The sequence below is a fragment of the Bufo bufo genome, chromosome 4 (genome assembly GCF_905171765.1).
Source record: "Bufo bufo chromosome 4, aBufBuf1.1, whole genome shotgun sequence".
NCBI classification, from domain to species: Eukaryota; Metazoa; Chordata; class Amphibia; order Anura; family Bufonidae; genus Bufo; species Bufo bufo.
Genome location: NC_053392.1, coordinates 268483424 through 268501606, shown reverse-complemented (window position 1 = coordinate 268501606; position 18183 = coordinate 268483424). Strand labels below are relative to the sequence as shown.

Genomic DNA, 18183 nt, shown 5'->3' with positions numbered 1-18183 from the left:
TAATTTGGATGATTATGGCTTACAGCTTATGAAACCCCAAAGTCACACTCTCAGGTCCCCTTTGCTCAGGGGGTATGGATTAATTAGCTGACTAGAGTGTGACACTTTGAGCCTAGAATATTGAACCTTTTCACAATATTCTAATTTTAAGTTGCATTAATGCAATTTCTTTTAAGGCCTCATGCACACGGCCGTGTTCCGCGGCCGAGAGCGGTCCGTGGTAACCCGGCCGGGATTCATGCTGACAGCAGGAGCGCACAGCGTCATTGGTTGCTATGACGCCGCGCGCTTCATGCAGCCGCTGCTGTACAGTAATACGCTAGTATGATCTAGCAACCAATGACGCCGTGCGCTCCTGCTGTCAGCAGGAATCTCGGCCGGGTTACCACGGACTGCTCTCGGCCACGGAACACGGCCGTGTGCATGAGGCCTAAGTTGTATTACTGAAATAAATGAACTTTTGCATGATATTGTAATTTTTCGAGTTTCACCTGTACCTCTTTGAATATTATTTTCCCATGGAACATTGCCTATAAGTCTCCATACAAAGGTGGTCTCTTTAAGGAGATCAAGCACACTCTCTAAGCTGCATCCAAGGCATCACATTCAGCCAGTCAGAATTCGACTCCATGTTGATGAAGAAAAGCATCCCTAAGCAGATGTCTACAGATGGTTATGTGACTTGGCTTGTTTCCCTTGATTCCCATGTCCCAAGGCTTGTTAAAAAGTCTGATTTTAACTCATATGGAGCCACCTTCACAAGGTGGTTCCAGCAAGATGTTCGATTTCCTTGCATATTATTTTCTCATGGAGTATTGCCTACAAGTCTCCATACACAGCTAGATTCTTTAAGGAGACCTAGCACACTACCTAAATTATTTTTGCTACAAACTCTTCTATGGACAAATGGCTCAAAGGATCAAACAAAAATTACACAGGAGAAGCAATTAAAAAAGATATTAAAGGGTTTGTCCCATGAAAAATAGCACATGGATCTGAATACTTTTGTAATGACATGTAATTAAACATTTAGCATAGCCACTGATTTATTCAATAAAATGTATCTATATAGCGCCACCTGCTGTTTGTTCTCTTTCTTTTTTCTTTGTCCGGCTCACTGAGAAGGCCGCACATGCTCAGTTTCATCCTTCAGCTGCCTCCTGAGCTGTGATAGGGAGAGCTGAGACACGCCCCTCAGCTGCTGCAGAAGAGACACTCCCCTTGACCTACCAGCTTGATATAAATGCAGCAGAGCAATGAATGGGGAAATCTCTTTTTCAATGTGAATTACAGGGCTGGTTTTAGCTTTGTTAGAAAGAGATTTTCATGTACTATATGGTGTCTGATTTTTATTTTCACAGTATTCATGGGGCAACCCCTTTAATACATATTTATTGAACAAATGCATATAAATAAAAACATGATTAAAATTAATATATGAAGAGGGATATCTACAATACAAAGTTGATGTCTTTCCGGTATAATTACATAAAATGGATATTGGTATCATACTAAATTCATCCCAATATATATAAACATGTCCACATAGACTTCTATGTTCTAAACTAACATGACATCATTGACCTAAGGGTAACAGAATATCTGGGCAGATGTGGATACCTTCAAAAAACAATCTTTGTCTGCGTTTTTATTTTTTTATTTCATGTACATAACAATGGGTGAATCCATCTTGACGGCGCTGCTGAGCCCCTCTGCCAACAGTAGTTCAGAGGTATAATTTACAGCATCCACATGGAAACTGGTGTCTGCAGATGACTCTTGTGACTTCTTGATGACTTCTGTGGGAAAGTGTGGATTCTCTGTGATTTGTACAGAATTCTTTGTGCAGGGAGGGGGAGTAGCTGAGCTATCCCTATCATCTATTGACTTCTATCAGGAAATGTTTTATGCATGTTCTGTGACAGAGGTCATTGTGCAGGCAGAGAGAGGAGGATAATTATGTCCATAACCTTTTAGAGTTACTCATAGTTTCAGATCCAGTTGCCATGTTTTAGTGAGGAGTTAATCTAGCCACATTGTCGGATGGGCATTGGATCCTATATGGTCCGGATAAATGAGTTGTTCTTGCCATGTGAGGAGAATGTGTGCAGGTGTTATATTAGCTTGTAGGCACACTCATTTAAAAGACTATAACTTGAGGGAACCCATGCATGGTAAAACAGAGTCAGATACTGGCAGTCCAGGAAGCATGTTGAACAAGGCAGTTAATGACAGGAGCCTACCTTCACTGTACTTTGGAAAGTTTGTTCAGTAAACAAGACATTTTTTGCACTTCTGTGTCTGTTGGTATTATTAGGTTGGCCAGGTTTATAATAGAGGTTTTACCGTTTAGTGTAATCCGGACTTTGAGTATAATGAGATGACTGCTAAGAAGTAAACTCAAAAGAACAGAAAGTTAGAGTTAGAGTTAAAACTGCAGACAGACAGTAACATGGAGAGAAAATTTTCTAACACAAAGTATGTCATATAAAAATGTTATTTAAATAATGCATAGGTCATTTTCTGAAATATATTCCCTTTAAAAGTAATTATATTTTCATTTTTTTCATCAGTAAATAGTATATGTGTATATAGCTTTGTTATATATCTTATTACAGAAAGATACTTGCATATCCTTTTATTAGGCTCTTCTCCTGCTCCCTCCTCCTTTTCCCCAACCCTCAATTCAGTGGTCAGATATCTCTTCAGTGAGGTTAGGCTACCTTCTCACTGAAGAATCAGATTACATTAAAGTCTAAAGAGAGTGGAGGGGGAGGAAGAGTAGTAGGGAGGGGCTGACACAGAGACTGCTGCTGATTTGTAAGTGATTTACTGTCTTGTGGATAGCTATGTTACATCTGGTGTTGTGAGATGCTCTGTTTTCTTTTCCTTTTGGAAAGACAACTGATTTGCACATCTACTTCCCAGAGGAGTGCTATGTGTTTGCTTGTGTACTCTCTTTCTGTCTTTCTCTCTGTTTATACCTTACCAAATCCCCCCAAAAATCTGATTTTAATCATTCAGATTTTTTATTTTTTTAAATTTTGTTTAATATGCAAATCGATAGAATTGATTCGCTCATGAAGAGTTACACCAATTGGTGTCAGCTAGCTATTTATAGAGATAATCAGTTGGCACTCTCGGAGAAGGTGGTGGTGCTCGTATCCTGGGTTTACAGGCCCATACATCCATGTAGAAGTGGATCTGGCAAATATGACGCATTTCGGATAAACAGCCTTTAGCCAAAATGCGTCACAATTTGCCTGTATTCTGTTTATGGCAATAAAGTGAAGATTTATTAGCATGAAAGGGCGAGTGCTGATGCACTTCTTTTACTTAGCTAGCTATTTATGTCTTGGTAATATTAAATGGTATGCCTAAAATGCGACTGTCATTTCAGATAACTTTTTAGAATAATCTGCCATATGGAATAACACTATTTCTGGCCATTACATGACTTGTTTCAGGCATTTTTAGCACTTTTCTATATTTCAATTTTTGCTGAGCTAGTGTGTGAAGACTAGCTAGAATCATGTCTTCCCATAAACAAAGAATTGAGAAACAGACAAATCTGTTCCCTAACTTTCTGCATCATATCCACAGAAGCAGCAGTAATGGAGGACATTACACAGCAGAACTGAACAGTTTGGATGTTAATCTGGCAGTAAAGTTAGATAGTAAATCACTATCAAATTAGCAGCAGTCTCTGTGTCAGTCTTTCTCCCTCTACCAGCAGCCCCTCCCTTTTCATTCTCTCCTTCTCCCTCTCTCAAAATTCAGGTAGAATCATAATGCATTTCAATTCATGTGTAATTTCTTTTCCATGTAAAAAATAACCTTCACTCTAAAAACATTTTCCTCAAAATAACATTTTGGTTAGTATATTTTTTAGCAAGCACATTTTTTACACCACAAAGGTTAAGCTAACATGTAATATCCTGAATTCTATCTCCTTCGGTGAAGAAATAGTTTTGGTTTTCCTTCATCTGGGAATTTCACTTATTTTTTTAAATAAAATCCCTTTTAAATTTTGCTACTCTTTGCTGTATAATTTTTATACTAAATCGTGAAATTCTATGTTTGCTGATGTAATTAAAATATCTAGAATTGCTAGAGATTGTAAGACAATCTTATTTTGGTACTATATAAGTGTATTTCCTTGATTCAGCAGTGTTACATTTTTTAAATATGGAACAATTAGTAATCTGAATATTGGCAAGGTTTTCCAATAATCTGATTGTGTTCTCCTCGGAGTGTAAACATAATAGACCACAATGACCTTACGGACTGAATGCCAATTTGACCCAGACAATAATGTTGGAATAAAATTTTACTTTTAATCACTGCTTAATAAAAGACAAATCAAGTGAGCAAAACAAAAAAGGAATTAAATTAATTCTCCAGTGAGAAGGTAGCCTAACCTCAGTCCGTAAGGTCATTGTGGTCTATTATGTAAATATGCCTATACCCAGACAGGGTCATTTTTGTGAATACAGAGTGTAAACAAGAAAATGTGCATTCACTGACATCAAGCAGGGATCTTGACCATGGTGAGGAATACATAGAAACCTATATAGTACCTCAGAAAAAAATAATTAGAATGCGTCTCCAATAAAGATGAGCAAATTCTTGAAAAATTTGATTCAGCAGCTTTGCCAAATTTTGACAAGAAATTCCATTAGTTACGAATTACTTCATCATGAATTGCTTTCCATTGTATGGAGCAGGCACAATGATGGGGAATGGCGATTGCACAACCCTCCCTTCATTTTACACCTCACATGCCGTGTTCAGTGCTAATCGCGGTATCTGTGACTCACATTCAGCTGCTCAGGGACTTATCAGCAGTTAAAAATAAATAAAAATACCCACCTCATCCACTTGATTGGTAGTGATAGACGAACATCTGCCGGGACGGTCCGCGAGCGTAATCGCGCGAAAGCAATCAAATGTTCGCGAACCGTAAGTTCACGGCGGGTCCCATTTATTTGAATGGCAGGCGAACCTAAAAAACCTTCAGCTCATATTTGTAGCCAAGAAATAATTACTAGAAGTGCACAAATAGTCCCACAACATGGACAGTGACATACCAGATGTATTATTCGAATTTGCGATCTCCATTCATTATTTTTTTCAATGCGAAATATCGGCAATATAATTTTCATGTACGTGCATGCGCACACCAGTTATAATAATTTTTTCCAATACCGTTTGTCACTGTGTGTAGCAGAGGGAATGTAGCAAAGCAGCAAACAAATGCTGCAGTACCCAAATACACTATAAAGAAAGTATATAATTGGTATGCACCCCGCTTCTATCAGTATTTTGGGGGGGCGACTGGTATATCACACCAGTTATAATTAATTTTTCCAATACTGTTTGTCACTGTGTGTAGCAGAGGGAACGTAGCAAAACAGCAAACAAATGCTGCAGTACCTAAATACACTATAAAGAAAGTATATTGGTATAAAACACCCCGCATCAATCACTTGTTTTGGGGGGCGACTGGTATATCACACCAGTTATAATTATTTTTTCTAATTGCGTTTGTCACTCTGTGTAGCTGCAGTATCGCTGCAGAACCGCTCACCACTGCTGCACAATACAAATCCACTATAATATGCTTTCTATTCTAGAAAGTATATTATAAGTGTATTACACTTCTCTGTACTGCACACCCCTTGTGTGGTGCAGTTAAATATATGTTGTAAAGCCTTTTTTTGTCGTGTATTAGTGGGGTAAAAAAAGGGGCTTATTAGCCGCTTTGTGTTGAAGTGAGAAAATTGCAGCCCTCTTTGGCGTGTATTAGTGGCAAAAAAAACTTTATTTGCCATTAACGGCCGCAGTTATATGTTCTAAAGCCTTTTTTTTTTGCGTGTATTAGTGGTGAAAAAAAGGGGCTTATTAGCAGTTGTGTGGTGAAGTGAGAAAATTAAGGCCCTTTTTGGCATGTATTAGTGGCAAAAATTACAGCACTTTTTGGCGTGTATTAGTGGCAAAAAAAAACTTTATTTGCCGTTCACGTTCACAGTTATATGTTCTAAAGCCTTTTTTTTTAGCGTGTATTAGTAGGGAAAAAGAAAAATTTATTAGCCATTGTGTGGTAATGGTGAAGTGGGAAAATTACAGCCCTTTTTGTCGTGTATTAGTGGCAAAAAAAAGTATTATTTGCAGTTCACGGCCGCAGTTATATGTTCTAAAGCCTTTATTTGTTGTGTATTAGTGGGGGGAGGGGCTTATTAGCCATTGTGTGGTGATGTGAGAACATTACAGCCATTTTTGGCATATATTAATTTCCTTTTGATTTACTTATTTGATTTAACAGTATGTCAGACAGAGAAGTGACAGGCCCTGCACAGGGGAGGGGCAAAGACCCGAATGTTTCTGGCGCAGGCACAGGTCGCAGTAGAGTAAGGGGACGTGGCAGCATTGGTCACTTCGAGAGGCCTGAGCTGCCATTGTCAGCTAGCGGTCGTGTCTTGAGCAGCAACCCAGCGATTCTTGAATTGTTGACTCGTTCTTAAACTTTGTCGCAAGGGACATCAGATACCCCCAGTCAAGAGTCGGTGGGTTCGTCAGACACAACCCTTAGTTGGCATGGCCCAGGCCCTGTGCTGTCACCTGTCCTCAACTTGCCTCTGTCCTTTTCTGTTCCCTCAGCCAGAGAAGTACTATTTGCTGTTGGCTCAGCTCCACTATACAGCGAGGAGGAGCTACTAGAGGACAGTCAGCAGCTACAGCCCAGTCAAGATCTGGAGAAGATATCCGCTGCTTCCTCCGGTAGTCGGCAAGTAGTGATGAGGAGAGTGGCGTGGGAGCTGGTGTTGTGAGAGGTCAGGCTCCTGGCTCAAAGACCGTTGAGGAGGACATCAGTGATGTGCAGACAGTACTCGATGATGTAGCTGATCGCAATTGGGAGCCAGGTGACGAAGGGGCTTCATCATCAGCGGGAGAAGAGGGTGGCAGCTTGCGCGTAAGGCAGCAGTGGAGCCAGAAAGTCGATAGCATGGCCGGGAGTCAGCAGGGTGGCAGCAGTGGGAGGTCGGAAGCCAAACGTGACCGGGGTAGACCACCCGCTTTGCAGGAGCTTACCTGCCCGGAAATTAGTGGTGCAGGGGTTCACGGAGGCAGTGGCGATAGCAGTCAGTTAGTGCGGAGTGTTGGAGGTAAAATCACCACCTCAGCTGAAGGAAGCTGTCTGTCCTACCCATCATCTGCTGGTCCTGATGCTCCTGCTCCTCGTCCTCCTAGTCAGTCATTCCGTCAGCAATTGATCACCAAAGCGATTGCCAAGAGACAACAGTATGTGTGCACTCCTCCAATGGCGCAGAAGCTAAACGTGCTCCTGGCCAAGTTTCTGGTACTGCAGTACCTCCCTTTTCAAGTGGTGGACTCTGCACCTTTCAGAGAAATGATGGCATGTGTCGAGCCAAGGTGGAGAGTCCCAAGCCGTCATTTCTTTGCCAAAAAGGCAGTACCAGCCCTGCATACATATGTAGAACAGAAGGTGAGAAGGTGGGCCCGTCCTTGAGCCTGTTGGTGTCTGCCAAAGTGCATGGCAGCGCCAATGTGTGGATCTAAGGTCAAGGACAAGATATGTCCTGTATGGCCCACTGGAAAATGTGGTTTAAAGTGCCTTTATGTTCAGCAGCTTTTCTCTGTTGAATAGAGAAGTCTGGGGCAATCCACGCCTGGTTCATTTTGATAAGAGTCAAACCGGTCAGCATTTTCAGCTTATCAGTTATTATGCCCCCAGTAGCACTAAATACCCGCTGTTACAAAATGCTGGCGGAAGGGCAGGCCAGGAACTTCAAGGCATAGAGCTCCAGTTCTTTCCATGTGTCCAGCTTGGACACCCAATAGTTTGTAAGGCAACAGAGGGATCACTGAGGATGCTGACACAGTCTGCTACCTACTCCTTCACCATCTTCCAAAACTTTTCCCTCCTTCTGACAGTAGGGCCGATGCATCAGGGTGAGGGTGCTGGCAGGGTGTCATGAAACTATCCCAGGCCTTGGAGAGTGTTGCCCGGCCTCTGTTGGAACTGCTAGTGTTCCCCTCGTCTCCCCTCCTCGGTTGCCGAGGAAACTACATACTCTGCCGACAGCGTTGTCAACTGGAAATTTTTGGAGCATTTTTTCCACAGGGACCTTCTGGTATTGCAGCATTTTGCTAGTCCTCTCCACCACAGGAATGAGAGATGAGAAGTTTTCTTTGTAGTGGGGGGTTGATAAGGGTGAACAACCAGTAATCGGTGTTGGCCAAAATGCATATAACGTGAGGGTCATGGGAAAGGCAGCATAACATGAAGTCAGCCATGTGTGCCAGAGTCCCATCAGACAAGACTTCGCTGTCCTCATCAATAGGATGACTCTCAATCTCCTCATCCTCTTCCTCCTCTTTGGCCTAACCATGCTGAACAGATGAAATAAAACTTCCATGGGTACTACCCTCTGTAGCTGAGGCAACCGTCTCCTGCTCCTCCTCCTCCTCTTTATCATCCAATTCGCGCTGAGAGGACAAATTGAGGGTGGTCTGGCTATCACCCTGTGTAATGTCTTCCCCCATTTCCACCTCTTTTACATGCAAAGTGTCCGCCTTCATTGTGAGCCGCGAGCGTTTCAGTAGACACAGAAGTGGTGTAATGGTCACGTCCACACACACACAGGGGAAAGGATAGTGACCACTGCGCTCCACCCTCACCCCTGGCCCTGCCTACTTGCCTCACGAGTCCTGATGACAGGGGACAACTGGACGACAGTCCCTAACTTAGGATATGTGCAGGGAAGACAGACAAGACAAAATACGGAACATGAACGGACCGAGTCAGAACCAAGAGAGCTACGCAGTACAAAGGATTAAGCAAAGAATGGTCAGGAGAAGCCGGGGTCAAATACCAGGAGAGTAGAGAAGTACAAGAGGAGTCCTAAGAGAGTAGTCAGGTGGGAGCCGAGGTCACAATACCAGGACGGATGCGCAGTACAGGAGGAGCAGGCAAAAGGATGGTCAGGAAACAGGATCAGGTAAGTATTCAGCAGTCCAACAAATAGCCAGGAACCTAGAAATTAACAGGCAACCTGTAGCCAGCAGGCTGCCTGTATTTATAGTGGGGAGTGAGGGTCATGTGACGTGGCCAGTGTCACATGACCGACAGACCAACCAGTCGAGCACCGAGTGATCAGCTCAGCGCTCAAGGCAGACTAGGAGCAAGGAGCCATCCAGCTAGTAAAGCCGCCCTGGGAATGAGGTCAAACACAGAACCTCATTCCAAAAGCTAAGCAACAGGTCTGCGGGCAATGGGGGACCGAGTGCACCTTCGGAACCCCGTGACAAGTGGGTTAGTTACGCTGATAATAGTGTTATTGCCGCTCACCATCTGTGTTGATTCCTCAAAGTTGCGTAAAACCTCACAGAGGTCAGCCATCCATGCCCACTCGTCACTTGTGAAGAGCGGAAGCTGACTGAAAAGACGATGACCATGTTGCAGCTGGTATTCCACAACTGCCCTGTCACAGTCGTTACCTTTGACTGTGACCTTCTGTTCTTGCTCATTCGGCGCTCCTCGCTGAAGTTCTGTTCCTGTGTATTATTTGTGGTTCTTTATGGGTTAACTCCCCTGTGTGCCTATTAGGAGTTAATCCTCTGTCTGCTCCATGGGTGTGGTCTCTCTGCTGCACCCATGGAACCTGTATATAAGGCTGAGGTTTCCTCAGTTCTGTGTCAGCTCTCCTGGTGTGTGTTGTCTTGTCCTGTCCTGCTCCTGGTTTGTACTCTCTCTCCCATGCTGCTGACCCATGGGATCCGTGTCTGTCTGTCTGTGCTCTGTGGGTTTCCCTACTTGTTCATTCTGTCACGCGATGGAGGTCCCAGGAGAGACCACCGCGTCGTCAAGCAATAAACGGAAATCAGGTACAGACACAAGAGTTTATTGCACAAACAAAAACATGAAAGGCAGCCCAGAGAAAACATGAGCTCTATGTACCGTCAGCACAGTGGGAGAAAACCCCCACTGCGCCACTGTCTAGTAATACTCCAGAGGGGCGTGACTAAGCAACTCCTGGTTTTCACTAGGGCCTCAGAAGGTAAGGTTAGGCTTTGCCGCAGGAAGTTGCCAGGGTCCACTCTGGAGCGTGAACTAGACAGTGACAGCAGGAACGAATGGACATCAGGTACCAGAAGGTACCGACGGCACATAGGCCACACATAAACAGACAGGTAAATACAAAACAGGGCAAATAATAACACAAGCAGGAGTTCAATGCAAGGGAGCAGGAGTGGCAATGAGCAGAGAAGGACTTGCTCCACCAGTAGTAAACTGCATGGCCCTTGTCATGCCACTCTGCTACAAAGGCTTGCCTGAACACAGACATCAGAATAAACACAAAGAAACTAAAACATAACAGGCAGAACAGATAACAGACAGACGACGTTAATGACAAGTAGGGAAAACCCACAGAGCACAGACAGACAGGACACGGATCCCATGTGTCAGAGCATGGAAAAGAGAGAGTACAAACCAGGAGCAGGACAAGACAACACACACCAGGAGAGCTGACCCAGAACTGAGGAAACCTCAGCCTTATATACAGGTTCCATGGTGCAGCAGAGAGACCACACCCATGGAGCAGACAGAGGATTAACTCCTAATAGGCACAGCAGGGAGTTAACCCATACAGAACCACAAATGACACACAGGAACAGAACTTCAGCGAGGAGCGCAGAATGAGCAAGAACGGAAGGTCACAGTCAAAGGTAACGACTGTGACATGCCCTCTGCTGCTCACAAAGCCTGGCCAACATGTGGAACATGGAGTTCCAGCGCGTGCTCACGTCACACAACAGTCAGTGAAGTGGCAATTGCAAGTGCTACTGCAGCGTTGTCATACCGCTCTGCTCCAAAGCCGCCACCAAGTTACAGCCATTATCAGACACAACCATGCCTGGTTGTAGATTAAGTGGCAAGAGCCACAGCTCAGTCTGGTCCCTTATACCCTTCCACAGCTCTGCCAGCGCTGTTTGTCACCTAAGCAAATTCGTTTCAGCACGGCCTGTTTCCGCTCCCCACTGTAGAGCTACACTGATGGCTGACTGGTGCTGCAAGATGAGAATTCAGAGGTTGAAGTGGAGGAGGAGGTGGAGGAGGAGAAGGGGGGTTTCAACCACTAATGTAGGTGTTGGTGGAAATCCTGATGGAAGTTGGGCTCGCATCCTTGGGATTGGTAGCACCTGTGCCATCCAGGGTACGACTCGCTCCCGACCTCCACAACGTTCACACGAGTGATGCCATCAGGGAATGTAACGTCCCTCGCCGAAAGCACTTGTCCATGTGTCAGTTCGTTAAGTGGACTTCCCAATAACTGCGTTTGTCAGAGCACGGGTTATGTTTATGGGACACATGCTGGTGTAAGTCTGGGACAACACAACGGGCAAAATAGTGGCAGCTGGGGACTAACGAGGGACGGCCACCGCCATCAGGCTGCGGAAAGTCCTCAGTGTCCACAAGCCTAAATGGCAACATTTCCAGGGCCAGCAATTTAGAAAAGGTGTGCATTTAGTGCTATGGCCTGTGGGTGGGTGGCTGGGTATTTGCATTTTCGTTTCAAAGGCCTGGGGTTTGGACATCTGTATGCTGCACTGGGACACAGAAGTGGATGTGCTAGATGATGGTGCTTGCGAAGGCAGGAGACATCCGGGCCTGCGTCTTGGACAGGGGATTAGCTAGCACGCAACACAGGGGAAGAGGAGGCAGTGGTGTGACCTGCAGACACTGATTGTGGACCCAGGCGTTCGGCCCACCTATTATTGTGCTTTTATGCATGTGGCGGATCATGCTGGTGGTGGTGAGGTTGCTAGTGTTCACGCCCCTGCTCATTTTGGTACGGCACAGGTTGCAAATGACAATTCTTTTATTCTCTGCACTTTCCTCAAAAAAGCGTCAGGACTGCGAACACCTACCCCTTGGCAAGGGAGATTGCTGCAAGGGGGTGCTCCGGGGACAGTTGCGGGCCTTTTTGGTGTGAACCGCCTTCTCCCTTTTGCCACCCCACTGCCTCTTCCAGCCTGTTGCGGTGCTGCGGATCCCTCCCCCTCTGTACTGCTGTCCTCGCTCGACTTGCCACCTTCCCAGGTTAGGTCAGTGATTTCATCGTCCACCACCTCCTCTACCATTTCCTCACTCTGCTCATCCTCCTGACTTGTTGACCTAACAAGAACCTCACTTATTGACAACTGTGTCTCATCCTCATCATGAACCTCTTGAAACACTAATTGCCATTGACTTATTGGCAACTGTGTCTCACCATCATTATCCACCTCGTTAAACACTAATTGCCGTTCCCCACTGTCATCTTTTTCTGACAGTGGATGCTCAAGAGTTTGGGAATCAGTGTACAAGATCTCCTCATGTCCCTCTTCAAGCGGGCTTGGTGAGAGGGCCAAATCAAGGAATAGCGATGAAAAGAGCTCCTTGGAATATCCGAGTGTGGGATCACTTGTTTGCCAAGACTCTCCATGGTGGGAGGAAGGAGGATCAGGGTGAGGAGTCTGTTAACCAGCCTTTTGGCTACTGAGACTAGACTTTGTGGAAGACAGGGTGGTGCTTAACCGACTGGAAGTATTATCTGCTGCAATCCAACTGACCACCTGGTCGCACTGGTGTGACATCAAGAGTGGTGTCCTACACCGCCCTGCAAAATTGGACATGAAGCTAGGTATCATGGATAACTGTGTTTCTTGTGCTCTGGCAGCAGGCACAGTTTCACCGCGCCCAGGGCCACGGCCTCTGCGTGCACCATCAGCAGCACGGCCACTTTCCACGTCCCTTACTGCTCGTTTTTGAGCATATTAAATGGAATATATGCTTGCAAGTGTGTCACACGTACAGAAGCGGTTTTGTAAGTGTATGCGCAAATAAATTACACTGAATGTCACAGATATTTAGGATGCGCAAACTTTATATAGGAGATGTAGTACAGGTAATGTAGCTGTCACCAGCGGTGAAAAAATTACACTGAATGTCAAAGATATTTAGGATACGCAAACGTTATACAGGAAATGTCGCGCAGGTAATGTCACCAGCGGCAAAAAATTACACTGAATGTCACAGATATTTAGGATGCGCAAACCTTACACAGGAGATGTAGCGCAGGTAATGTCACTGTCACCAGCGGCGAAAAAATGACACAGAATGTCAAAGATATTTAGGATGCGCAAACGTTATACAGAAGATGTAGCGCAGGTAATGTCGCTGTCACCAGCTGCAAAAACATTGCATTGAATGTCACAGATATTTAGGATGCACAAATGTTATACAGGAGATGCAGCGCAGGTAATTTCTCTGTCACCAGCAGCTAAGAAAAAATTACACTGAATGTCACAGATATTTAGGATGCGCAAACGTTATACAGGAGATGTAGCACAGGTAATGTCGCTGTCAGCAGCAGCCAAACAATTGCGCTGAATGTCACAGATATTTAGGATGTGCAAATGTAACACAACAGATGTTACAGAGGTTGTGTCACTGTCAGCAGCGGCCAAACAATTGCACGCAATTTAGCGCAGTTTGCGCCAATAATATATATATTGCAGCCAGATAAAACAATAGTCCTTCAAAGGACTTTTGGGTCTCTAACACCTTTCAAGACTAAACACTGCCAAAAAAAAACCAATTCCTGTCCCTACACTATCTGTCCCTTATGCTGCAGCTCTCCCTGACTAAGACTGAGCCGAACTGCGTGTCATGACGCGTTCCGGCCAGCCAATCACTGTAATGCCAGTAACAAACATGGCTACGGCATTACAGTGAGTGCCAGTAGCTACCCTCACGTTTATTGGTTGCGTTGCAGGCAAAAAACTTGGGGGGAGGAGAATCGAGCATCTCGAGTCAAAATGGTGCTCGAGTCAAAATGCTCGAGTCAAAATGGTGTTCGGCCGAGCATTCTTGCCCAACACTATTTGCATGCTCTTCAGCCACTCATACACCGCCAAGCACACACTCCTTGAGCAGCAGAATGGCATCCCCCAACATAGGCTGATTTGCGACCTTTCCACCCGTTGGAATTCCACCCTCCGTATGTTAGACCAACTGTACGAACAGAGAAAGGCCATAAACGATTTCTTGATGATACTCTCTGACAGAGGTACTCCTCTGTGTAACTTTGATGTTAGCCAGTGGCAGCGCATGTGTGACACCTGCCGTTTGCTTATGCCCTTTGAGGAGGCCACTTTTTTTATCAGTCGCCAGGAATACAGCATGAACAACGTCATTACACTGATTCATATTCTGGAAAAGATGCTGGTAAATCTGGCTGTTCAGGGGACTGGAGATGGTGCCGGGTCTGTGAGAGAATGATGTCGATCTTTATCAGATAAGTTGTATCTTTCAGCATTTCATTGTACATCTGTATTATGAACTGATTATTGTCTATTGATCTCATCACAGAATGTTGTAGATCTGGGGCGCTTGTGTATGCTGAGTTATATCGGGCATTTTTGTTCATTCTCAATTAATGTGTGTATCAGATGTATCAGATGTGTATCAGATAAGTGATAGGGACAGGCTAGCCAAGGTACGTGGACAGAGTACTCCTACCATCAAGGTCATTAGTCATCCCCAATTGATTGTTCTTTGGTTGTTGTACTACGAGGATATTGGTCCTGTTGGGACCTGTTTTATTGGACAGTTTTGCTTCTGGCTACCTGCCTCAGCTACTATTCTGATGCTGTTACCTGCCTGATGCCATACATCTGATGCCAAGTGCTCCTTCTTACACCCACCATCATCAGCGCGTACTGTTAGTGCCACCCACCTCCCACTCTGTCACCGGGTCACTTTGTGGTCTCCTGATGCTGCTTCCACCTCCACACTATGTCACCTTGCCACCCTGTGGTCTCCTGATGCTGCTGACACCTCCACACTGTCACCTTGCCACTCTGTGGTCTCCTTATGCTGCCGCTACCTCCACACTATGTCACCTTGCCACTCTGTGGTCCCCTGATGCTGCTGCAACCTCAAAACTATGTCACCTTGCCACTCTGTGGCCTCCTCATGCTGCTGCTGCCACCTCCACACTCTGTCATTGTGCCACTCTGTGGCCTCCTCATGCTGCTGCTGCAACCTCCACACTATGTCACCTTGCCACTGTGAGGTCTCCTGATGCTGCTGCCACCTCCACACTATGTCATTGGGCCACTCTGTGCACTTTTCATGCTGTTCCCACCCTCCGCACTTAATGACTGGGCCATTATTTTGCCCTTTTGGCCTGGTTTGAAAATGCAAATATTCATTCATGTGTCATCTCTGTTTTGGATCCATTCCTGTTTTGTTTTGCATTAGCAATACTTATGGAAAACTGATCTTTTTGGGGGTTATTATTGTGATGGATCAGAGGAAGGGCAAAATAATTTGTGACGTAAACACAAACTTACTGCTGGCACACTCTCCACTCTGTCGGGGGGCTCTACTTGTATAAGCATTTAATAGAACAGGTTCTGTAGACATCTATGTGGAATCAGCTGACGATGGTGTAAAAGAAGTGCGCTCTTTCACGCTATATTAGGATCTTGCGCCTCTGCACGGTTCTTTAAACCTGACACTAACATCGACCTGTAAGGCTGAGTTCACACTTAAGTTATTTGGTCAGTTTTGGCCCCATAACTGCCCAAAGAAGTGAAGTGTGCAGTGATTCTAAGAGCGATTCCTGTCATCTGCATGTCATACTGACTCACAGTATTGTTTCACTACCACAGCAGACTCACTATGCGTATTGCTGCAAGGCACAGTGTTCTACACCAGTATACAGGCTCTCTGCCGCCAGGAAATAGCTGTTTTTTAATGCAATTTGACACAAATTAATTTGGATCGAATCAAATCATTCCGGAAAATTCGGCGAACCAACCGAATCACATTTTTGAGAGATTCGCTTACCTCTACATATAACTAAACACATGGTAAAACGTTAGAAAGAAACAAAAAAAGGACTGTGGTGATGTGTACAGTATAATTGCTGGGAGGCAAGTTATAGTTACGGGATATTGGGCATAAAAGTTTAGAGTAGATCCAAATGAAGGTAGAATAGCCATAATTCTTTAATAGCAATGTACAGGTAGTTGTTGGGCCAAGAAGTTACATATAGGACCTTTTTTAGATCACTGTATTAGACTGAGCCTATAAATTCCACAGGGTCCCTGCCAGTTTGGCAGGAACACAGTATAACTGAGATCAGTGCTAGTTGGTATCAGGACCCCTTTTTTGGGATGCCTCTGATGGCATCGACCCCAGTATTGTCTTGGTTATGTGCCTGGTTTTAGAACATCCAAAATGAGTATAAAATATCAATAGCTAATCCCAGGTTGTTTAATCGTCAGTACATATATAATATGTTCATATTTCTCAAGTCACCAAATATAATATAATATAATATAATATAATAAAACCAATTTTATTAGTGGTAATATTCTTTGTCTATGGTATGAAATAATGAAAAATACACATGATCAAAAATTTTCAGGCCAAATCACTATATACTGTATAGCCATATCTCCTAGTGGTTTAAAATAGAATCTGATGACTGCACTTGATTTTGCCATACCACTTGTGGCATGTGGTTTTCTCTTGAATTATGTCCTTCCAGGCTTGGCTTTTTCCTAGGCATGCAATACTCTATATACATACATTTGGTACTGTAAGCTCAGTCTGTGGTAAAATATTGGGTCAAATTTGACAATGTATTGCCAGTTTTTATTGTATATATGCATTGGAAATATAATGTGCGAAAGCAAGAAAAAGATTTCAAAATGTACATTAACTGAGGAAAGCACATAACACTTACATGGTGCCCTTCTTTTTATCTTTTCAAATGGAGATCTGCCAATTCCTGGTTTCATCTTCTGCCATCTAAAATAGATACACCTCTTCTTAGGCTTTGTAGTCCAAGACACTTCCTGCCGGCCTTTGATTGGACAATTCTGCTCATACGAACAGCCAAGAGCAGGGCTGGATGAGCACGAAGTGTCTTAGGCTACAAAATCCTCAGGTGTCTGAGAAGTGGTGTGGCCATGTTGACAAAAGAACAGAAGAATTGGCAGATCTATAGCTGGAAGGATGAAACGTTGATGTTCTGTCCATTTCCCAGGCAATTCCATTTTTCTCTTTTTTGAACGGTTGCTTGCTTTAAAGATTTAGACATATTAGAAAGTAGACATTCATAAAAATTGTCTAAAAGTAAAACCATCATGTTCCACATTACACCTAATCAGAGCACAATTTAATTGCTTAAACTGCTGTGTACTTACTACGGACAACAAGGCTGGTTCTTCGTTAAAACATTTGATAAATTAGGTCCGTTGTTTGAAGACTTCTAGGAGAAAGGTAACATATACGTATAAATTTAAGAAACACACATCCCAATTATTAACTATTAAGCCAATTTCAATCTATTTGCACATACACAAACACACAAAACATTGTAGAGTATTGACCTCAGTTGAAGATATTTGCACTTTACACAGACATGATTGGTTTTCGTGGGTTTTATAGTTAGTGTGGGGGAGATGTGATTAATAAATATGAGCTGCAGATCTGCTAGGGATTTGGATTTTCCATGGAAGTGGTTCCCTTACACTACAGTGTCCTCTTCATTCTACCTTTTCCTCGCCTGTGTCTGAAACCACTTTTATGACATGAACATTTTAGCCTTTCTAGTATTATTTCCAGTTGCTCTCATGAAATTTTAGTAAACTAATGAGTTTTTTTCTTTCTCGTTTGAAGTGAAACATTATTTCTCCTTTCACCTGGAAGCTATGTCTGGATTTGTGGTTTAGCTGTTTACCCACTGTCATACAGGGCTGCCAGAATGTTTTCATTTCTAAGCCATATAAATTCACAGTTCATCATTGACTGTATTTAGGGTTCACTCCTGGAATTTCTTTTTTCCTTTCAGTTGAAAGAGACAAGGACTTTTCACACCAACGGAGGCACTACAAAGAATTCGATTTGACCTCACTCAAATCCCACGTGGTGAAGCTGTCACAGCTTCAGAGTTTCGGATCTACAAGGATCGAAGCAACAACCGTTTTGGCAATGAAACCCTAAAGATTAGCATTTATCAGATCACTAAGGACTATTCAAATAGGTAGTATAGTAAAATCAACTTCATTTCTTTGAAATGTCACTATCATTAACAA

The 18183-nt window shown here is 43.9% G+C and overlaps 1 protein-coding gene across 1 annotated transcript in view; it reads left to right on the top strand.

The window, feature by feature from the left end:
* BMP5 (bone morphogenetic protein 5) overlaps positions 1-18183 on the top strand; it is a 267627-nt gene that overhangs the window by 136773 nt on the left and 112671 nt on the right. Inside the window, 2 exon segments of the mRNA XM_040428576.1 lie at positions 17940-17987; positions 17990-18131. Coding sequence (XP_040284510.1) covers positions 17940-17987; positions 17990-18131 — 190 coding nt within the window.